Source organism: Lissotriton helveticus, chromosome 1_1 (assembly GCF_964261635.1).
Source record: "Lissotriton helveticus chromosome 1_1, aLisHel1.1, whole genome shotgun sequence".
NCBI classification, from domain to species: domain Eukaryota; kingdom Metazoa; phylum Chordata; class Amphibia; order Caudata; family Salamandridae; genus Lissotriton; species Lissotriton helveticus.
Genome location: NC_136057.1, coordinates 1,415,224,421 through 1,415,248,545, shown reverse-complemented (window position 1 = coordinate 1,415,248,545; position 24,125 = coordinate 1,415,224,421). Strand labels below are relative to the sequence as shown.

At 48.4% G+C, this 24,125-nt stretch overlaps 1 protein-coding gene across 3 annotated transcripts in view; it reads left to right on the top strand.

Annotated features, from left to right (window-relative positions):
- DNM2 (dynamin 2) overlaps positions 1–24,125 on the top strand; it is a 779,238-nt gene that overhangs the window by 349,719 nt on the left and 405,394 nt on the right. For all 3 annotated transcript variants that reach the window (XM_078685110.1, XM_078685099.1, XM_078685090.1), the window contains exon 9: positions 19,586–19,653. In XM_078685110.1, coding sequence (XP_078541236.1) covers positions 19,586–19,653 — 68 coding nt within the window. The remainder of the gene's footprint in view (positions 1–19,585; positions 19,654–24,125) is intronic.

Here is a 24,125-nt window from a genome sequence, read left to right as displayed (position 1 = left end):
TTTGTTCTTTAAACAGAGTATTTCTAACAATCTCGGTAATGTTGTGAAAGGCAGTTAAAACCTCGTTGTGTGTCGGGCTATAGCTTAAGCATATTAAGATGGGGTCTACTGCCTTTGTTACTATTTCTGTGCTCAGTTTCTTAGGGTCCCTACTTCCCCAGCGGATGGCATATCCGTTTCTTCTTCCCAATTCGATATCCTGCACCCATGTTATTTTATTGCCATTGCTCTTCAACACCCGGCTTGGGACTTTTATGTTCACGCTCAATGCAAGGTGATCACTCATGACATTGGTGTGAATGTCATAAGCTTTCATGTGGCTGGCATACCGATTTGGAATAATGATGAAGTCGATAGTTGTTTTATCCACTCTCCCTATGAACGTATGACCAAACTCCGCTGCGGGCGTGCACAGATGGTTCGAAAATCCTAAATCATATTTAAACGTTCCTTCATTACACAGCTCGCCCTTAGTGGTGTGTTGAAAATGGAATGATGGGTCATTTTCCAGAGTTAAGCAGCACTTCCCAGATCCCGCCACTGGACACAGGTTTGTGTCCCCTCCCCATATAGGTACAATTTCAATATTATGCTTTGAGTCCGAGTAAGCGATATCTCCACCTAGCTTCTCTAATATGGCTCCCAGGTGTTCTATTTCAATATTGTTATAGAAATTGAGAAGGAGCAGGGCATAATTGTAATCCATCTGTATTAGAACCATCTGAAAGTAGGTTTCAGAGCTAGCCAACAAATTGGAAATATACACACATAGCCCTCCTTTTGGCCTACCACTAGACGATTGGATGGCAGGAGTGTGGTATGTCTTGTACCCGTTTATATGTGTACTATCTATAGCCCAGGTCTCTTGGAAGCACGAAACATCAAAGTTATTAATAAAATTCAACCAGGCTGGATCGTTGACTTTATTCTTTAAGCCTGCCACATTCCAAAAAAGGATTCTACATAATCCTGATTATCAGTTTGGATTGTGTGGCCACCTCCTAGGACATTGACATTAATTGGGGTACCTGCCATTTCCTCCCCTCATACCACTAAGACCAGGTTCTGTGGCGATGTAACGGCCATAATGTCCGAATTAGGGATATGATTGTGTACATGGTGACCCCTATCAGTTTGATGTCAATCATTCTCGTCTAGGGTAGTAAGGGGTGCGAAACTATTAGACACAGCCACTCTATAACAAGGCCCCTCTTGTCTCCATCCTGGTTCATTGAGATGCACTGGGTTATTAGTGAGAAGTGGTTCATAAAAGAACCCTAACGGACGCACTTGGATACCAGAATTGGGTAGATTTAGTTTGTTCATTCTTATTAGAACTTCCCTGACTAGTGTTGGTGAGCCTAATGAGAGGACTATACAATCCCCTTTGTATAATTTAGTGCATTTGCTTACCCACACCACCCTCCTTGCTATCTTAAATTCCTTACAAAGGGCATTTGTTAGGCCAGTCTTATTTCCCAGCCAATTGATTCTTGTTTCTTAAGGCAGGCCAATTTTTCACGGTGACAGGTGAAAGTTGCGGGACGTTAACTAATATGATCGAGTATGGTGTTGCCGCTGGGGAGAGATTTAGTGTTTTTGCTTTGTATCTCTCCCCATAGGCATTGTTAGCCCCCTTGTTGGTATTGGCTCCAACCCTTGGTTCCGCCCTAAGCGTCTCATAGTCTCATATTCCCTATCCAGTGCATATGGTCCTAATCACGCTTCTCTCTGGTTGTTACTTTTGTCAGGGGGATTGAATGCATTTAATCACTGGTCATGGCACTCCCCCCGCCCACTAACCTCCTGGATTTTATTAGTTGAGTAGAGTACATTCTGCGCTAGACCTAGCTGGATGCACAGATCTGTCCTGGGGGTTCGAGGTTACCACATCATTGCATAGTGAATAATTCTGATTTACCCCAAGAGTGTTTCTAAGCTAAGTTCAATTTTATCCAATCTTGAGCCAAGGGTATTAATGGATTGTGACACAAATTCTTTTAGAGCTTTTATGGCTTCATAAAGCTCTGCTAATACGTTCGACGATTCCTTGGCTATTTTATTGCCCCTCGTGGTGGCTGGGTCCCTTTGTATTTTGCTCCTACCCCCCTGTACTTTCCCATTCAGCCTTTTTAATTGGATCTTGGGAGATCTAGGGGCGTGGGCAGGGACTGATGGACTATTACATCTTTTCATGAGGGTCGCCGACAGACGGTCTGGGCCTCCCCGAGCTCCGCTGAGATGCCGCCATTGGGAGTCGGAGTTCCGCAGGGTTCTGTGCTGAGCCTGACTCTTTTTAACATCTTTATGACCCCTTTGGCGGCACTGGTGGAGTCCTTCGGGGCCCAGATCGTTTCCTACGCTGATGATACCCAGCTGCTTTTCACGTGTAGGAAAGATCAGGTTTTTGACGGAGAGAGTATTCGGGGCTGTCTTGGGATGGTCTTCTATTGGTTTCAGCAGAACAGCCTTAAATGTAATTCTAACAAATCGGAGGTGCTGTTCTTTGGTTGTTCCTTAGATCCGGATTGGCTGGCTTGGTGGCCAGTGGGTATGTTCCCCCCTGCACAGGCATCCCAGGTGGCAAAAAATCTGGGAGTCAAGATTGACAATAATCTGACGCTGAGATCCCAGATCCTTGGTTTGACGGGTACTTGCTTCGGCATTCTTAAGATGCTTCGGAGGTTTTTGCCTCTGCTCACAGAAGAGCATAGAAAGATCACAGTGCAAGCCTTAATTGGCTCCAGATTGGACTATGCCAACGTCCTCTATTTGGGTCTTCCGGACTATCTTGTACAGCGGCTGCAGGTTGTGCAGAACTCTGCGGCTCGCGCTATCTTTGGCCTCCATAGGCGAGCTAGAGTGTCCGGTTTGGTGCAGTCGCTTCATTGGCTGCCCATCCGGAAGCGGATTATGTTCAAAGCGTTGACCCTGGCTCACAAAGCGCTTTTTGGCTCTGGAGCAAAGTACTTGCAGCGCAGGCTTGTCTTCTACCGCCCGGCCCGATCTCTGCGGTCTGAATCCTTGTTTTTGGCCGTGGTTCCCCGAGTGATGAAGGCCCATATCGGGGGGCGCTCCTTCAGTCTGAGGGCCCCACAGCTCTGGAATACTTTGCCTCTGGCCTTGCGCGGTACATCTAATCTTCTTTTGTTCAGGAAGGGCCTTAAGACCTGGCTTTTTAACCTCTAGTGTGTCTTTTGTCTCCTGGTTAGCTGTGTTTTTTTTTATGGTGTTCTGTTCTTTCTCTCTGAGCTGCCAAATAAAGCGCCGGGACACTCTTATTGAGTAGCCGTGCGCTATAGAAATTAAATTTAACATAACATTACAGCTTCTCCAATGGAATTATTAGCTACCATTGATTTTGATGTATTACAGTTTTTTTCTTAGGGAGTAGTTGGTTACTCTCTGTAGGGTCATTTAGAATATTGTCAGGGATTTCCTGTAAACACCCATTATTGGGTTGTGCACAAGTAACATTATCTGGTATCTCAAACCCTCCCACCTTTATGTCGCTAGTGTCGCTGCTCGGTTTCGTGACCTGATCTTGTTGTTGGGCAGGGTGGGGGATTACAGATTCATTGTTTATCGTTTCCTCTAAAGTGATAATCTGTCGCTCAATGTCTCCAACGGCCCCTGTTAAATAATTTAGTAGTGTCATGTTAACCTTTCTGTGTTTGCTCGGCACTTTGGGTGTTTGGCTCGCGGCCTGCTTCCTTTTCCCCATTTTCTTTCTCCAATAGCTCACAACACCACAACGATAATGTTATACAGTCCTTATAGCCTAGCTAAATGACTATGCCCTCACTCTTAACAAAGTGCTTCGAAGTGCATAGTCCTTTAAAAAGGGACCAGGGATTAAAACTACTAAACACTTTATAAAAATAGTACAATTAAACTAAAAATGGGCCAAGCATGTGTGTTTGAGGGACGCTATAGAATATCAAGATGCAAAGTGCGACGTCCAAATGGGATAGCAGCAAAGAGTCTCGTAATGTGCAAACTGCAATACAATTAAATTAAAGGCTCCAATAAATGTCAAGGGATAACACGGCCACTGTCACTGTACCTTTCTTGATTAATCCCAAGTCAAGAAAGTCAAAGGGGTGGCCCGGCCCGGTCTCTTCCGGCCTCTGACGGGTAGCGCACTGCGGGAGCCCCAATGCGCTTAAAGGCGCCTCCTGGCACTTCTCCCGTGACGCGTGGACGTGCGCCACACGGGGGGGGCTGGGAGCTGTAGTCCGGGGGCGGGAGCAGCAAGTCCAGTAGCAGGAGCAGCAAGTCCGGTAGCCTCTGTGGTGTGGTCCCCTCCTAAGCATCTCGTGACCGGCGGCAATGTAGGTGAAAACAAACCACACCAGGCCTTAGGCCGCAGCGTCTATCGGAGGATACGCTGGAAAGGGCAGCAGCTTGCTGATCTTGGCACTGACAGGCCCGGTTCCCCTGCGGAATTAATGGTGGCCTGGGGTGAAAGGCCTGCTCATATAATGGCAGATACACAGCAGGCTGGTCCCAAGGGGGAGAGGTGCTCACAGGGCGATGGAGGACAGTGCCTGTGCCCCGAGAGAGGCAAGAGGATTAGGCTCGTGGTATGCAAAGTTCTCCAGTATTAGGGGTGTCTTTCATAGATTCACATGCTTGAATATTCCCCGTCGGCGAAGTGGGAGTCCCACGGTACATAGAATAGCAGTAATATATGCACATATACATGAAAATTACCATAATTACATATATACATACATATAATGCAGTAAAATATATAAAGTTTAAAAGTACCATAGAACAGAATAGGCCCATAGAAAGCCTAAGGGAGAACTCACTTTAGTAACGTATCAGAGTCATTATGTATTGGTCCACATTCTAGCCAATCAGGCTGAAGCTCCCTCTAGAACCTTCTCCTCAGAAGCCCAAGTCCTCAGATTTTCTACCGCACGTCGTGTGATGGGAGTCTCCCTGAGCTCTGCTCAGTTTTTTTCTTTAAACATAGCTGTTTTTCTTCTCAGATGTCTTCCTCAAGGAAATCTTTGTTCAGGCCATGTCCATCTTGTGGAAAACTGCGTCTCTTTCATGAAGATCCTCACAGTAAATGTATTTACTGTCTCTACCCGGACCATGAGGTGAAGAACTGTAAGTACTGCCGTACTTTTCCACCTAAAACTTTAAGGGACAGAGAGGCCTGTCTACTTCTGTGGCTACAGAAGTTGAAGACAACCGACACGGTGCTCTCGGAGGTTGAGAGTGTCTCTTCTTTCCAGTCAAAGACCTCTCAGAAGCGTGGGTCGGGAGATGGAGATGCCTTCTCCTTTTCTCAAGAAAAGTAGACTCGTGGAAGTCTCTATGGATGTCTCCCCACAGGATTTACCTCCTATAACGCCCATGGGACCTGGTTCTCTGGCTTCACTGTCCAAAGCCATGCCATCATCCTCTAAAACGGGCACTGGCTCGTCGATGGGCTCGTCGACGCGTCCGTCAACGACATCTACGACGACGAAATCCGTGGATGCTGTCTCCACGTTGACTACGACATGTTTAATGTCTTCGAGAACTACATCGACGACGTCCACCTCGTCGACGACGACCCATGAGGTGAGACCCATTACCTCGATCTTAAAGATATCGTCGACGACTGTCCAATCAACACCGTCGACGTAGAAGCCACCGTCGACGCGTCATCTGACGACGCACTCCTCGTCGTCGACCAAGATCACAGCATCGTCGACGGGACCCTCATCGTCGACGGCAACTGCACCGTCGACAATGACTTCGTCGGCAGTTGTCGCACCGTCGACGGCACCATCTTCGTCGACGGGACCATCTTCGTCGACGGACAAGGCTCTACCCCGACGGCGAAAAATCTTCGTCGACGAAGGTAAAATCACATCCGTCTACAGTTACGGATTCCCAACCGGCTTTTGGATCTTCCACCACTACGTCGACGGGCTCGTCGACGTTGCACCATCCTTTAGCCACAGCTACCACCTTCACGGTGGTCACTGTAGGAGAGTGGGGTCTGCAATCCTATGGTCACCCCAGATTTTTGCTTTTTGCTTCACTGGTTTACGACTTTCCCTGGCTGTGGGCCTGCTAATCAGACCCACAGCCTAGCTGTTCTCTCTCTAAATTGACAAGCATGTACTTTAGGTGCATTTACCAATTGGTACTGGGCCATCTTATCAGTCCCTGTACCCAGGGCATAGGTGTACCCAGGGCCTATCAGGGGCTGAAGCATGTATTATGCCACCCCTGGCTGGCCATCCAAATCTGACACAACTGGCTGCATGACAGCTGGGGCAAGGTGGTGTAAACACCCTTTGCTGTAGATATAGTATACCTATATCTAACCCTAAAATGGACACATATATTCCTATCAGTCACTCCTATGGAAGGCCTTATCAATCCTGAAGGCAGAGTGCTTGGAATTATGTGAGATGGTGCTCTGGCATGAGCTGAGCCCGTTTGCAGCTTGCGGAACCAAGTCCTAATAGCTGTTCCATGATAACGCTATACCATATACTCTTAAGTGCATTATCAACCTCGCGGTTAAATGCTAACTCTGGTATAACATTATCAAAACATGTCGAGTAAGGTGTCATACGATTTGGAATACTACCCCCTCGCCAATTCTGGCGACGGGGGTAGCATTCCACCCTTCTAGAGGGACACGACATGTATGTAACTGTGAACCCCGGTTAAAGTTAACTCGAGCCTCAGCATCACAAAATGGATGCTGCCACCACAGACACAAGTCTGACCTCCTGCTGCTGGGAGTCCTTCCAGCGAGGATGGCTCGGACAAAGGGTTTCCTGCCTTGGGAGGTGCTAGCACCACCCCAGACAGGATTTTGTGTATTGAGGTAGGGAGGCCTGAAAGGAATGAGACATGCCTGGGGCACACAAGGTGCCCTGTGCATACACCGGTTCAAACCAGTTGCTGGGGCATCCCTGCCCCAGCTCTGGCGGGAAACCGGACAAAGGATAGGGAGTGTAATCACCCCCCTTCCTGGTCCCACCCAGGGGAGGGACCTAGTCAGTAGTGCAGCCCCCTTTAGGAGAATAAAGGTAGGAGCTGGTCCCATTCCAAATTAGATTATCCTGAACTATTCATCAAGAAGAAACTCTGGCCTTCGACGTTCTGCTCCACAGAAGACTGAAGAATCTCCCTTGTGGACAAGGAGTGTCCACCCTGCAACTGCAGGCACCATCAAGCGTCCAGCGGCTTCACTTTGTCGTCTTCCCTCGAGGATCCAGACTTCAGAGCCCGACGAGACCCGGATTCCCAGACCTCTCCGACCTCTACCTACATCTGCAGCAAAGCTGAGACCCGTGGGTGCGACGAGACACGTGGGACCGGCCATCTTGAACGAACCTGCACTTCGCTTCCAGCACGACTCCCGAGGTAAACTCGACCAAGTGCTTTGGGGACTGAGAAGCCCCAACCCCGAGCAGCCCCTGCACCGAAGATCAGCCCTCCAGCATCCACGAGATCTGCGTGGGACCCTTCTGCTTTGTTGCTGCTCGACGCGTTGTCTGGTCACTTGCCGGCTGGCTAGTGGCCTCCCAGACGACGAACCTTCGAATCTTTGCTGCTGGTCTGGTTGCTCCAGACTGGCCCTTACTCCCTTCCAAAAGAGGGGCACCCCGGACTCTCCTAGTCCGCACCAGACGCTTTCTTCACTCCCCGCGTGGGTTGCCTTTGCCAAGGCCTGTTGAGTCCAATCCCGGATCCGACACCGCGGACAGCGAGAGCCTGCGTGGGACAGCTTGTGCCTCCATCCTGGTCGTCGAAGACACCTCCTGGTCCACGTGGCTGCAGAGTCAAGCGTTCACTCTTCACCTGAACGCGACGACGACATCTGGTTCCTTCCTGGTTCCACTCCAGTCACTGGCTAGTGACTGTGAACATTGTCCCCTCTGCTTTCAGGTCTCCTTCTTCAACAATCCACCCTTGGATTGCACCGGACATCTTCCTCCTGGTCGCCTGCAGCATCTTTTCTTTCAGGCTCCATAGACTTCAGCGCGAGAACCCGACGCACTTTGACACCTATGCACCCGCGGCCCGTGGGTGAGGTAACAAGAGCATTTCGGTGCTCAAGGGTAGTTTAACTGTCCTAGTGTCCAGTTCCACAGTCGTTTTAGTCCTACCTAGTCAGGATTGTCCGTACTCACCTTTAACTTGAACTGTACTGTCCATAGACGTTGTTACGCATCTCGCGCGTGAGTTCACACTCTGCACACGCGTTCCGTGGGCCTCCTATTACTTACCTGAAGTTAGTATAGCGTGGTCCCATCGATCTTACAGCCTCTGGACAGCTCCATTCCTCTTATCGACTCTCACATTCCACTTACTTAGTATATGGTTTGTCGTGCCCCTAGGGCACCATTGTAATTTTGTGTAACTTGTAGTATTTTTCGTAAGAGATTGTCATGTGCTTAGCCCTCTGACCTCATAAAGAGTTCAGAGGTGTTGTTATTAATAAATATACTGTTTATTTTCATAACAACCTGTGTGGTGTCCTTTCACTTGGTATTCAAGGGGTTATATGGTGGTAAAACAGCTGGCTTCACATGCCAAAAGAGTTTAGCCTAAGACTGCTTTGTCCATGCTACCATTAGGATAGCTGGTCTATAAGGTTGACTTACAACCAATCACCATAAGGGTTGTTAGGACTGATACAAGGTGATCACTAGAATTAGTGAGCACCATATATCAGGCCAACTTCTCACAGTCACTGCTTCCACATTTAAAAAGGTGCCTCTTATACAGTTGAGTCCTATCAAGAGTAGTTCTACTCTTCCTGAACAATTGTTTGTCTACGGAGGAGGACTCCAATGAAGGTTCAGAGGTGGAGAATGTCTTTGGCCAAGCGTCTATCCCATCCGAGCTAAACATCAAGTGCCAAGATTATGATGATGATGAGGAGGAAGAGAACTTCGAAGATGGGACAGATCTATTTCCGGTGGACACTTCAGAGGCACCTATGGCGGAACAAACGACACAGATACCACTGTCTTTGGTAATGAATCTGCAGCACATGCTGGACGATTATAATCGCAGATTCCCACCGTCTAGGCCTGTTTCTCCAGTGCCGCAACCTCCTCCACAGCCTCAAACTCCTTCACCAGTTCAACCCAGGTCACCAGTGCGTACCCAGCAGGATACGGATAATGAGGATCAAGACCCTCACAACACAGATCAGAATGATGATGATGACAACGGCCTTCAAGAGTGGGACGATTACAGGGCTCATACCCCTTCGACCCCACCAACGTCGCCTTTAGCTTCGCCTCCTGTGGACATTGGCAGTTTCCATAACTTAATGGTCCGCGCTGCAAAGAGGTTTCACCTCACTTTAGAAGTCCAACAGACTGATTGTTTTCTGTACGATTTCAAGGACTTACCTCAGCGGAAAGCTCACACTATTCCGATCATCGACCATATCTGGGAGGAAGGCCTCAAATTGATGGAGCGACCAAATTCGATGCCTGCTGTCTTACCAAGGCTGGATAAAAAGTATAAAGCGCCACTGAATTCTCCGGCATGCCTAGTGTCACAGCCTAAGGCGGATTCCGTCATTACTCAGACAGCTCAAAAAAGGTCCCGCAATTCTGCCACACCTCTCACATCTCCCCCTGATCAGGAAGGCCGCAATCTGGACTCCATAGGGAAAAAGTTTACCACCATGGCAGCCACGACTGTAAGGGCGGCTAATTCCTTGGCTATTCTTGGACGGTATGACCGCCAAATGTGGTCCGAAATTGCAGCATTCATTCCACAATTTCCGGATGCCTTCCGTGCGGAAGCACAAGCCATCATTCAGGAGGGAGAAAAGATCTCTTCAGAGATCATTGACTGCGCCCTTGATATCTCCTCTACGGGGTTCAGGCAATTGGCTGGAGCTGCAGTTTTGAGGCGTCAAGGCTGGTTGAAATCTACAGCATTTCGTCCGGAGGTTCAGCCTAGAGTACTTGATCTACCATATGACGGTGATTCGCTCTTCGGCAAACATGTCGACGATGTCCTCGAATCAATCAAAAAGGATACGGATACAGCCAAGGCTTTGGCAACCCTCCAGTATAGAAAACAGCCATTTCGAGGAGCACGTGGTAGAGGCGGCAATTCTTCCACTTTTCGTGGATCAAACCAATATCGCTCTTACACTGAAAACCGTCAAAGGAATACTTGCCAGTCCCAAAATCGACAGACCATACCAGAAGAACAACACATACAGAGGTGGTTCAAATGCAAAGAAACAGTGACAGTCCCAGCATCAACCTTCCATCGACTGTAAAAATTGGAGGACGAATCTCCAACTACATCTTGAATTGGTCAAACATCACCTCCGATCAATGGGTCCTAGATGTGATTTCCAAAGGACATACCCTGTAATTTACAAAATTTCCTCCCAATCGCCCTCCTTCTGATCCCCCCCTAATTTCGAGGAACTATTGGCTCAAGTCAAATTAATGATCAGAAAAGGTGCTATCGAGGTGGTACCGCAAGGTCAGCGAGGCAAGGGTTTTTACTCCCGCTTCTTTTTAGTCAAGAAAAAGTCGGGAGAGTGGCGCCCCATTTTGGACTTACAGGCCCTGAACAAATTCATCACGTCAAAAACTTTTCAAATGTTGACCTTGTTCCAAATTTTGAATTATCTCAATCCCGGAGAGTTCTTCTCCACGATCGACCTCCAGGACGCGTACTTTCACGTGCCGATTCAACCCAGGCACAGAAAGTACCTCCGTTTTACAGTCGGACACCTGCACTTTCAAGTCAGAGTTCTGCCGTTTAGCCTCCGCTCAGCACCGAGGGTCTTTACCAAGATCATGGCCCCGGTAGCTGCTTTTCTGCGCCTGCAAGGCATTCAGTTTTATCCATACCTGGACGACTGTCTTATAAAGGCCCCGACCCTCCACCTGGCAAATCAGCACACTCCGATTTGTCTCTCTTTTTCAAAACTTGGGCCTTTCCATCAATTGTCAGAAGTCACAATTTCACCCGTCTCAGCGACGAGATTTTCTAGGAGCCTCACTAGATTCTCAGCTGGCTAGTTTTTGTCTCCCAGGAAAGACAGGACCGCATGCTCAAGATGGTACGGTTCCTGCAGTCAAAGCTGTAGGTTTCAGTCCGGATGTTGAAATCATTCCTGGGCATGGTTTCCTCGTGCATACAGTTGATCCCCAACTGCAGGCTACATATGACAATTACCTGATATCTAATTTCTATGTGATAAAGTTCAATAAAATAGCTCAATCAAAATAAGAGACACAGAGTCCGTGGCATCTGAGTTTTAAGGGGTTTTATTCCATAAAATGGAATTGGTTCGAACCAGGTAGCATGATCCATCACCACGAGGGTTCAGGAAGGGAATCATGGACATGTACAATGATTTATTAACAGTACGCAGTATATATAATATCATTACAGTGGTGATGGGTTCAGAAGGCGTAACGGCTGAAAGAAACAAGATAAGAAACATGTGCGTAACAATATGTAATCAGAAGGCGTGCACAAGGGTGTACACGGAGGTGGGTGCCAGAAACGTCACATAGAAGAAGAAATATTTCAGCATTTCAGTCATAGAAGTGGGTGGATCCCTAGAAGAATCCTGCAGTGTCAGCAGAAATATATGGCAGAGATGCGCGCGCAGCAGCATGACGTGTGACTGACGTGGAACTGGAGGGTGAAGGGGACTTGTCATTTAACGCTAGGATTAGAGACAGAAGTCTGGTGGGTCAGATCAACTTGTTCCTAAATCATATCTGGTATTTTGTGTTTGGAGAACGGTATTATCTAAAGAAAAGGTCTCTCGGGCAGAGGCTATTCTATACTGACTGCTAATGCGTGCATGTGTGTCTACGTGTAATGCGAGGGCTATGGGCCTACCATGGCAACAGGAGCTATGAATTACGTACATGGAGATAGAAAAGCCGGGCACTTTACTCTGCAGCTGGGGGGATGTTTACCTAAACTACTAGACAGGAATGTATTTTCGAGGAGCGGAGCAGATAACTTGAAGGCTGAATACAGTTTTGGCAGGCAGTCAGGCAGAGCCGGGCACCACTTGCCGCGTAGAGAGTAAGTCAAAGTTCAGGGATGCAGATGCAGGTCCTCGCTGCAGTTTTCAGAGGCAGAAGTCAGGAAAAAAGGCTCGATGGCAGAAATCAGGGCCTTCGCCAGAGCCATGAAAACATGAAAGTGTACCATGTAAAGACGGTGGCACCGCACACTTAGGAACTGAATTATCGATCCATTCATGGCGGATTAGAAAGAGGACATGTTAACGTTGGACGCAAATGTATTTGCGTCTTCATAGCGGGTTATGGAGGGAACTTACATGCGCTTTAGGCACATACATGGAGCCGTTGGGGTACGTAGTAGGGGACACAATTGAGCATAAAATTCATATTACCTCAGGGTCGCACAAGAGGAACTAGACAAGCAGTGGAAGCAGATTTCAGGGTCGTTCAACGACAGGATCCTTCTCACGCCCCGCATTCAGGTGACACTGGAATGGTGGTCTCACCCTCCGAACATTTCCATAGGTCGGTCTTTTCAAGATGCGACTCCGACTCTGACGCTTACAACCGATGCGCCCCTAGAGGGTTGGGGAGCGCACCTCGAAGGAATGTCGGTAAAAGGAAAGTGGACTGCAATCCAGCGCACTTAGCATATAAACCGCCTAGAGCTTCTTGCGATCTTCCTTGCCCTGAAATCTTTCCAGAGGTTAGTGCAGGGCCAATCTCTGCTGGTGAGAACAGACAACACCACCAGCATGCACTACCTCAACAAGCAGGGCGGCACGAGGTCCCTTCTGCTTTCCCGACAAGCACAGGAGATATGGGACTGGGCGATTCATCATCAAGTTCATCTTACAGCCATCCATGTGCCGGGTGTTTCCAATGTTCTTGCGGACTCACTCAGCAGATCTCTCTCGGACAATCACGAGTGGGAACTCAACCAACCAACTTTCGAGTTCATTTTCCACCAGTGGGGCCAGCCACAGATGGATATATTTGCGACTGCCGCGAACAGGAAATGCCAATGCTTTGCAAGTCGTCATCCCCACAGAGAGTTGAGTGGAAATGCATTTTCGATCAACTGGTCGAACGAATTCATCTACGCTTTCCCTCCGCTTCCTCTGATTCCGCGCCTGTTGCACAGGATGAGGCTTCAACCCGGTCATGTCATCCTGATCGCTCCCAAGTGGCCGCGGCGCCCATGGTTCCCCGTTCTAGGACCTTATTTTGTTTTCCCAGAACGAGCCAATACCGGTTCATCCTCTGCCTCACCTCCTCACGATGAAGCAAGGGCAGATTTGCCACCCAGATCCGGCATACCTCCAGCTCCATGCCTGGAACCTGAACACAATGAATTTGCACGTCTAACCATCGATGCAGATTGCAGGGAAGTGTTGGCGCACGCTCGCGCTCCATCCACCATTAAAACCTATCAGCTGAAGTGGAAGCGTTTCTGTGTTTGGTGCCACACCAAAGCCTTGGATCCAAAGAACGCCAAACCGGAAAAGATCATGCCTTTTTTCCTATCCCTTGCAAAGTCAGGCCTTTCTCACTCCACTCTTAAGGTGTTTCTGGCAGCACTTTCCCGCTTCCGTCATGATGGTTTCACATCACTGTATTCCTCTAGAGTCATCCAACAGTTTTTCAAAGGCCTCTTCTGGATGTTTCCACCCATTTGTCGCCCTCCACCGGCTTGGCGCCTAAATCTGGTTTTGTCTCAACTCCTCCTACCTCCTTTCGAGCCCATCCACTCCGCAGGCTTAAAATTCCTCACGTGGAAAGTTCCTCTGCTGCTCGCCTTGACTTCATCTAGGCGTGTTAGTGACATCCAGGCATTCACGATTCAGCCTCCTTTTCTCCAGTTCTCCAATGAGGCGGTTACGCTCCGTACTAATCCAACATTTATCCCGAAGGTTCCAAGTGACTTTCATCTCAATGAACCTGTCATTCTAAAGACTTTCTTTCCTGATCCACAAACTCCTGCTGAACGCTCATTGCATTCATTGGATGTGAAACGCTGTCTTAAGTTTTACATTCAGCGTACTACACCATTCAGGAAATCAGACCAACTATTCGTGGCCTATGGCCTGATCTGCAAAGGACAACCTGTTACCAAACAGACTATTACTTCTACCATTACTTTTTGTCATCAACGGGCTGGCAAGCCCCTTCCTGCTCCAGTACGAGCTCATTCAACTAGAGCTGTGTCAACTTCTACTGCCCTCTCTGCGGGGGTACTTTTACGACACATTTGCAGAGCTGCTACGTGGTCGAGCAGCCATACTTTTACGAAGAACTATTGTCTACAATCAACTGACGCCGCAGATGCGGCAGTGGGACAAGCGGTGCTGCGGAATCTTTTCCAATAAAATGGAGCCTCTGTTGCTACCCTCCTCCAGTCATAAAGGTATTTTCTCTTAAATTTTGATATATTGCATTTTAAATGATATGAGATTGTATGCTTGGAGTTTTATGTTCCCTTTATGACTTATATGATGATTTACTGCTTTCTACTCTTATTCAAGCATGTGAATCTATGAAAGACACCCCTAATACTGGAGAAGAACATAAGTTACTTACCTGTAAACTGTGGTTCTCCAGTATTGGTGTCTTTCATAGATTCACATGCGACCCTCCCTTCCTCCCCTCAGAGGCTCCTTTCTCCTCAGGCACTTTTGGTTACTTGGTGCTATGAAAATCTGAGGACTTGGGCTTCTGAGGAGAAGGTTCTAGAGGGAGCTACAGCCTGATTGGCTAGAATGTGGACCAATACATAATGACTCTGATATCTTACTAAAGTGAGTTCTCCCTTAAGCTTTCTATGGGCCTATTCTGTTCTATGGTACTTTTAAACTTTATATATTTTACTGCATTATATGTATGTATATATGTAATTATAGTAATGTTCATGTATATGTGCATATATTACTGCTATTCTATGTACCGTGGGACTCCTACTTCGACGACGGGGAATATTCAAGCATGTGAATCTATGAAAGACACCAATACTGGAGAACCACAGTTTACAGGTAAGTAACTTATGTTCTTTTTATGAGCTGGGGCCCCAAAGAGCTGTCAAGGGCCGTCAGCAAGGAGGCGCAACCTCAGCAGTCCGGTTGGTGAAATGGCGGGCGCTCACCTACCTCCGTTCTTGGCTGGTACCGCGTTTGCGCGGTCCGTCTTCAGCCGAGCCCCCTGATGGCTGCAATCCGGTCCCCGGGCTGATTTCGCTCAGAGGCAGCTCCCCGGCGTGTGGATGCAGCTGCCTTCGTGCCAGGCCTGCCGGGAGCGTAGCCGCATCTGCCGCAGCCCCTCGCTCAGCTCCGGCTCTGATCTAATCTTCACCCCGTGCGGGGCACAGACGCGGTAGACCGCTTCACTGGAGGTTTTCAGCCAGAGGTTTTCAGCCGAACACCCTGATGGCTGCAATCCGGTACCCGGGCTGATTTCACTCAGAGGCAGCTGCCTTCGTGCCAGGCCTGCCGGAAGCGTAGCCGCGTCCGCCGCAGCCCCTCAGTCAACATCCTACTAGGTGGAGTGAGATACCGGGGAGTAAGGCCATAGGGAAGTGCAATTCTATCCCTTGATCATTAATGGTAACCACGGGGCTCCCACGTAACCGGAGAGCCCACCACTACTGCCATAGTATCCGTGACCCCGAGATTGGGTACTATCTCGGGCACTCCCACAATATATGTTAAAAGGAACCATCCTCGTGCGCAGAGGGCCGACTGACTCCTACCCCAAGAATACAAGTGAGTGCGAGGGTAGTATACGCGATGCAGAATTTTGAGCTGCACTAGCCGAAACCGGACGTGAATGGCTATTTCTCATGGCCTATGCAGGGCACCTCTGTCACCCTCCCATTTCTCCTGAAACGACGCTAATGGGTCAGGCATATTATTTATAAGCTTACGATAAATAGTGGAGGTTGGTTTCTCAGAGATGGGATCGAGGAGCAGCCTATCCTCCATGGGGGAATACTCTGGAATGGATGTGCCACCCCGAATGTGTTAGCGCAGGGCATGCATGAGGCGCAGGTAGGTAGTGGTAGCGCTTCGAGTCATGCAGATCATACTCTTTTTTTCAGATATTCAAACGGGCGGAGGGCATCCCCTTTCCATACGTCTCCCAAGTATTCTATATAGGCATAGAATACTTGGGAGACGTAGGTCGGGGTTGGAAACTCATAGTTTCCAACCCCGAAAGCCATCCAGTCTGGTCACTTCTGCCAATTGCTCACCGAGCCATAGGGGGGTTCTGCCAGTCAGGGAGCCCGTCCACCCCAGAAATGTATTTGCTTCCCTCCTGCACTGAACCCCACTCCTGTGTGCAAAGGCCAGTCTGCTCGTGGCCTGCGGGCATATAACAGTGGCTCGCAATTACCACCTGGCATCGCCAACCGGTCCACCCTGTAGGCCGGCTCTGACTTATAGGCGTACACCCAGTCATTGACCACCTGCAGCTGGGAGGCCCAATAGTATAGTTGTGCTTCTGGGAGGGCCAGCCCCCCATCGTACACACCCCTTATCAGTTTACACAACGCAATCCGGGGGTTGCCTCCATCCCAGAGTAGAGTCTGCATCGCCTGTGATATCCGTTTAAAGACCCCGAGCTGAATCCGATACGGTGTGATTTGCTGGATGTAAAGGGGTCTAGGCAGCGCTAGCATCTTAAACATTGCACCCCGTCCCATGAGGGAGAGAGGGAGCATCCGCCAGTGGCCCAAATCCGTTTTCAGGCATAGCAGTTGGGGACCCAGATTTTTGGTTTGGAACTCCGCTCTGTCCCTGCTGATATACACCCCCAGATACTTAAACCCGTCCACCGCTATTACTGCGGGATATCTGGTCGGTATCCGCAGAGGACCAGAGAGCAGGAAGACAACTGACTTTGCCCAGTTGATTTTATATCCAGAATAGCTGCCAAAGAGTTAAAAAAGATGCAGCGCCTGCGCTATCGATTGGTATGGTCTGGCCATGTAGAGCACAATGTCGTCCACATATAGGCTGATGCGCTCTCCTCAGTCGTCATTCAGTGCCAGGCCCCAGAATGACCTGTCCCTCCTGATCCAGTGAGCCAGCGGCTCCAGGGCTAAAGCGAACAGGAGTGGAGACAGGGGACATCCCTGCCTCGTGCCCCGTCTGAGTGAGAAGGCTCTGGACACCGTCCCATTAACTCTCACCCGCTCTAGCGGGTGCTCATGAAGGAGGCGCACCCAACTGCAAAAAGTTGGACCAAAGCCTAGGCGTTGTAACACCGTGAATAGGTACGGCCATTCAATACTATCGAATGCCATTGAGGCGTCCAACGCCATCAAGGCTGTCTGCGTGTCCCCCCATACCTTCCGTCTTATATAACACCCCATATAGGCGGCGCAGGTTGTGTTGTGTGCTTCTGCGCGGCATGAATCCCGACTGGTCTGCATGCACTAGGTCCGGCAGGACCGGGAGCAGACTGTCTGCCACACCCTTAGCCAATACTTTAGCTTCGACGTTAATCAGCGAGATTGGTCGGTATGAGGAACATTGATCAGCCAGCTTGCCTTCTTTTTGGATCACTACAATCGTGGCCTCCCTCTTGTCGGGCGGCAGTATTCCACCTGTCGGGCTTCTAGATACATCTGTCGGAGGGGACCCGTAATAATGTCCGCTTGAATATCTCTATTGGTAGCCCGTTTGGTCCCTGTGCTTTCCCGGACTGAAGGGAGCTGAGGGCCTCCCCTGTTTCCTCCCATGTCACATCCGTCTCCAAACTATCTCTCTGCGCCTGAGACAGTGTGGGCAGCGCGAAATCATGAAGGAACTCCGCACAGTCTTGTTCCGTCCTAGTGCATACCGCGGTGTAGACCCCTTCAAAGTATGACACAAACACTTCCGCCTAATCCGTGCTAGTGGACACTAGTGAGCCTGCCGTGCCTCGCACCGCAGCCACGCAGGAGCGCTCCCTGTCCCTGCGTTCGAGCCATGCCAGGAGTTTCAGGGCTTTCTCCCCCACATCATAGATCCGGTGTTGCGTGGCCAGGGAGTAGGCTTGTGCCTCGCCCTCCGCCAGATCCCAGAGCTCCTTCTGCTTAAGTGCCAGTATATGGCGACGATCAATGGCGGATGTGGCATCAGCGCTACGCTCTACATCTTCTATCTATTGTTCTAATCGCCTAATCTGTAGAGACCCCTCCTTCTTTTTGGCCCCAATCAAGGCCTGGGCCTCCCCAAAACAGTCTTGTATGCCTCCCAGAGTGTGAGGTGGGATTCAACTGACCCCTGGTTCTCTTTGAAGTAGAGCTGAGAACCGTCCCGGAGTTTATCTCCGACGGTGTCATCCCGCAGGTGCCACGGGTCTATCCTCGGGAATGTCGTCCTGTTAAATACCGGACCCTTCAGAATGACGCTGACTGGGGAGTGGTCAGAAAATCCCCGGGCCAGGATATGGGGTTCCAAATAGTCTCCCAACTGATGGGTGCGCACTAGTAGGTGATCCAGTCTAGAGCAGGACCCATGTCTGGCCGAGTAGAACGTATATTGTCTATGTGAGGGATGGTGCACACGCCACAAGTCTCCCAGCCCCATGGCCTCTGTGAATCCCTGCAGCCCCTACTCTCCCTTAAACCCCTGCCCCCCACCCGATCGATCCAAGTTGGCATTCATGTCTCCCCCCCCACTAGAAGAGTCCCCAAGGCAAGGTCTGCTAGAAAGGAGCCCAATCGCGCAAAGGTCGTAGAGTGAAGGCCAGGCGGGACATAACATGAACTCAACGTAAGTGTTCGCCCCTCCCACTTACCCCCCACCGCCACCATGTACCCGATTCATCAGTCCACACTCCAGTGGTCACCATGGGGAGGGCCTTACGAATCAAAATACCCACGCCCCTAGAACCAGATGTAAACCCAGAGTGGGCCACCATTTTATACCCAAAGCGGTAGAGTGCTTGACATCTGTTGCCGCGCAGGTGTCTCCTGCAGGAGTACCACAACAGGATAGTGCCGCTTCAGGTGTTGCAACACCAAAGTTCGTTTAATTTTGTTGCCCTGACCGTTGACGTTCCACTTTCATATTTTAACCTGCGTCTGAGTACCCATGATTGATTTGGGAGCCCCCCCCCCTTGAATAAACCAAGCTCACCTGTGTTTTGCCAAGATCAACCTCACATGCACAAGAACTAGCGTGAAAGTGAGCAAGATATAACTTAACCCAATAACCAGCCCCCCTCACCCCCCCCACACATTCCAAAATACGCACTGTATAGAGTGGCCCAAGGCAAGCCCCCCATCCCCCCCCCCGGCGCCCTCTGACACCCCCCCCCCCCCCCCCCCCGCTCAACATCCCGACCCCCCCAACTCCCCCCTCCCTGCCTGGTGAGTCTGTAACCACCCACCGAGAAAACTTGCCGAGTGTCTGTCGTCCCGATAGCACAACCAAAACCATTCGTAGGGAAACGTGTGCCTGCAGACCTAAGGAAGAAGTACACCACTAATGTCGAATCATATATCCCCTTACTTTACAACCCAAAGCCAAAGGTTTTCTTTCTTGAGGCCCTCTTACTGGAGGTTAACTGTGTTTGTGTTTCTTTTGTAGATGGAATTTGATGAGAAAGACCTCCGGAGAGAAATTAGTTATGCAATCAAGAACATTCATGGAGTAAGGCAAGTATGCGCTAGTTAGATGGCAAGACTGCCAAATTTGCAAAGCTTCTGATGTGGTCCTTTTCTTCTATTGGAGTATTAGTTGCAAATGTTATAATTGGTTTTCACAGTTTGCGAAGCTCAACAAATTTCTCTCTCCAGTAGTGGGATCATTCTGACATTTTTCACTGCCCACCTCACACGATCTCGGAGGATATTTTAAAGCAAAATTAAACTATCATGTGCTTGCTCTTGTTTTCAGTACGTAAAGAGTTTTGTAAATGTAAAATATTAATATAATTTGGTATCTCACTTAAGGCAGTGAGTTCTAACTGAGAAACAAATCCATCCTGGAGAACTCTTGTTACAAGGATTTATCTTTTCCTTGTTTGCAATTGCAAAAGTGTACATTTTCAAGATCGAGAACCACATTTTCTTCACAGATGTTTGTGGATCTGTCCTTTATGCTCCAGTTTAATATTGTGTGCACATTAAGATGGTATCTGTAGCACCTGTTCTCCCTGTGTTGCTGGATTCCAGTTCTCACTGGCATATGATGTATAGTATTAGTGCTAGTGCTCAGGGGGTCCGGGACTCCTTAGAAAATTTAAAAATATTTGCAGATTAAGAAAAGAATTCTGTAAATGTGAATTGAATTTCGAAATTGCAGGGTAAAAATTAAGTTTGTAACCTCAGAATGATTTGTGGGAGCAGTCAAACAGAATATAGTGTGCATGAAACTCCAACCTTCCCACTAAAATCAATGTTTTATAAAATTTATGAATAAAATACAATATTTCATTATTGATGTAGTGTTTGATGAATGCTTTTTTCCATATTTTTGAGTATTGTTTTGCGGTGCAAATCTTGGAAAATTGTTTAGACCAGGGCTCCAGGAGTCCAATAGTGACTCAGCAGAGAGGGCCCCAGATTTCAATAATGATTCAGTGGGGGTCTGCGAATTTCAGTAATTACAGGGTGCCCACAGAAGTCAAAAGGTTTAGAACCACTATGCTAGACCATAAAGCAGATTGGCTGCCAGAAAGCAACTTCACCTTTCTCCTTTAACAGCACAAGTTTTCTAGTTAGCAGGAAGCTCAAAGCTGGAAATGGTGGCAAAAATGCTTCCTGTAGATGCTGCTTGTTGTTTTTGAGCAACTTAAAAGACCATTTTTAGAGATCATTCTATTGGTATTCTAGTAGTTTGTGCTAAATAGTTTATCTGTGCTTCTCCTACCTTAATTAAAGGTAATGTAAGTGTGCCTACCCTATAGTAAAGTGTGTTGTCCTTCTCTGGTGTTCCTACCTTGTGTGTATTTGCATACCTTCTATCAGGCTCTCTTTACTGAGTTTATGGCTGATACACACACTGACAAATCAAATGTATGAATCAGTAACTCTTTTCTGTCTCATTTTTGAGTGACCGCACTTAGAAACCACCCCAACCCCCCAACATTCCATATATTCAGTAACTTTGGCTGTAAAGTATACATTGAAATAATGTGTTTGAGGCATGTGAGCTATAGATCACATGCTGTGCATGGCCTTACATATAGTGTTGGGTCCGGATGTTTGCACTTTATTTTTGTTCAAAGAAGTCTTTTCCAGTCACGAGGTAGGTGACTCCTCCTTTCGGTGATAGTGTGCATTGGAATCGACTCCATTGTTAAATTGTTTTTTGAAAAAAGCCAATCCAGCCGTCGACTTTTGGACCCTGGGAATTAATGTAGGCAATTCAGTGTGGGATTGGATGAAGATGGGCCTTCCTTGTGGAGCCGGAAGGCCCATCTTCATCCAGTTCCACACTGAATTCTCCAGTGTCTCTAGGGTGTCACCACTTTTTTGTCTTGATGAAGATCCTACTGTAAGGACTCCAATTGCCTACATTTATTCCCAGGGTCGAAACGTCAACGGCTTCACTATTTGTTTAGCTTTGTGGACAAACAGTGATTGATTCACTGTGTCCCCTTAATCTGTTTTATACATTATGGTGTTGTAAATAGACTACGCCTTTAATATGGCTGGATTGGATTCTTTCATGATTTAGATGTTTATATTGTTCTCTGCCCTGCCCTTCACTTACCACCACATCTGAACATTGCTGCACTTACCCCTCCTTCCCTTTTGGGTCACCTCTTTACAATTGTGCTTAACGAATATCACGTCCTGTGAGCAATGGATTCCATGTTCCATATGAATAAAATATGGTTAACATGAAGAATATTGTTTGTAATTGCTTTAACAGGTGTACTTGATGAGTACAATGTTTACCTTTGTTTCAAATTTGTGTCCACTGGGGCCATTTTTCCTGTACCGTTCTTTACCCACGCCCTTGTGACTTGTCTGGGACAACCCCTTTTTCTTGTAACGCTTTTATAGGGGTGGCTCCAAAAATATTACCACAGAAAATCCCTCCTCCTTTTACAAGGGCAACAACCAATCGCCTTCATCAAGAGGCTATTTTAGAGGAGGTTTTAGAGGAAACAATGGTAAGGAAAGAGGCAGAGGCAACTCCACACGCACTTCCCCACAAATAACAAACAGTGACTTCCTTCCACTACCCCCCAATCATTCTACTCCTGTAGGGGGACGTCTCTCTCAATTTCTCCCGGTGTGAAACACCATCACCTCAGACAAATGGATTTTACAAATGATCTAATATAGTTACTGCCTGGAACTTGCAAATACCCCCCTCAAACATTTTTCAAAGATCACCCGCAATGTCCCAAGAACATTTTACCCTTCTAGAAAAAGTAGTTCTCTCTCTGTTGGAGAAAGGAGTGATAGAACCAGCCCCATTAAAACATCAAGGGACCGGAGTATACTCCCTGTACTTCTTGATTCCCAAAAAGGACAGCTCTCTCAGGCTTATACTAGACCTCGGAGAACTAAATCTATACATTCAGTCGGAACACTTTCACATGGTCACACTTCAGCAAGTGCCACCGCTCCTTCAACAAGGCAATTTTCTGCCCACTGTGGACCTAAAGGACTCCTATTTCCTTATCCCAATACACCCTGCTTACTGCAAATTCCTCACGTTTGCAGTAGCAGGCCAGCACTATCAGTTCAAGGTGCTCCCTTTCGGAGAAACTACTGCACCCAGGGTTTTCACCAAGTGCCTGGCAGTAGTCGCCGCTCATCTTCAAAGACAACACATTCACGTCTTCCCATATGTGGACAACTGGCTCATATAAGCCAGCTCGCGAAAAAGCTGTCTTCGTCACACTCACAAAACAGTGCAATTGCTCCACGATCTTGGATTCACAGTAAATCTGTCCAAATCTCATCTACATCCATCCAACACACAAGCGTATCTGGGAGCCACAATAGATACACAAAAGGTTTTGGCCTACCCCAATCCGGCTAGAATCCGCAATATGCAAACTTTACTCTGTTGGTTTCAGCCTGAACAATCATTGCCAGCTCGAGTATTTATGCAGTTACTAGGGATGATGGCGTCTTGCATTCGAATAGTCCCTTACGCAAGACTCCAGATGCGTCCCCTTCAGGAGTGCTTAGCACGTCAGTGGAACCAGGCTCAGGGTCTCTTATCAGATCTAGTGTTGGAGGACGGCCGCACCCATCGCTTTCTGCAGTGGTGGAATACACAAAACCTTTCAAAAGGGCGGCCCTTCATAGACCCGGTTCCACAAATAGTGCTAACAGCAGATGCATCGCTCACTGGTTGGGGAGCTCATCTCCACACGCTTATAATTCAGGGCATGTGGAGCCTGCACCAAAAGCAGTTTCACATAAATCATCTAGAGCTGCTAGTGATTTTTTTAGCGCTCAAAGCGTTTCAAGCTCATCTAGTAGGCAAAGCTGTCCTGATCCGTACAGACAACATGACCGCAATGTACTACATACAAAAACGGGGGAGACACACTCTCTCCAGCTGTCACAACTAGCACAGACCATCTGGAGATGGGCCATACGTCTCAAAATGTTTCTCCTTGCAGACCCCCTTCCAGGAGTAAACAATCAGATTGTAGATCTGCTCAGTCGTCAAAGACAACAGATCCCAGAATGGGAACTCCACCCCCAAGTTCTCCTCCCATTCTTCCAAATGTGGGTTTTCCAGACATAGAGCTGTTCGCCACAAACCTAAACGCAAAATACCAGAGCTTTGCATCCAGGCATCCACATCCATTGTCTAAGGGCAATGCACTATGGATGAATTGGTCAGGGATATTTGCCTACGCCTACGTGGAGAAGTGTGGCTCAATGGTTAGAGCGGCAGACCCTGATGCAGAGGTCTGGCCCGGGACCAGGGTTCAATTCCTGCCTTGGCTGGTCTTGACGGATCTTGGGCTCATAATTTCTCGGACCTGATTTCTCGCCTCGGTGCCTACTCTAAGCATGGGTCCCACGCTGCAACTCTGGGCAATAGCTTGCTTAGCCTCCACAACGGCCCCCTACAGCGCTAGGGATGCCTGGTTGCACCCTGGGGATGCCCAGGAGTGGACATTTCACGGGGAAAAACCAGGAAG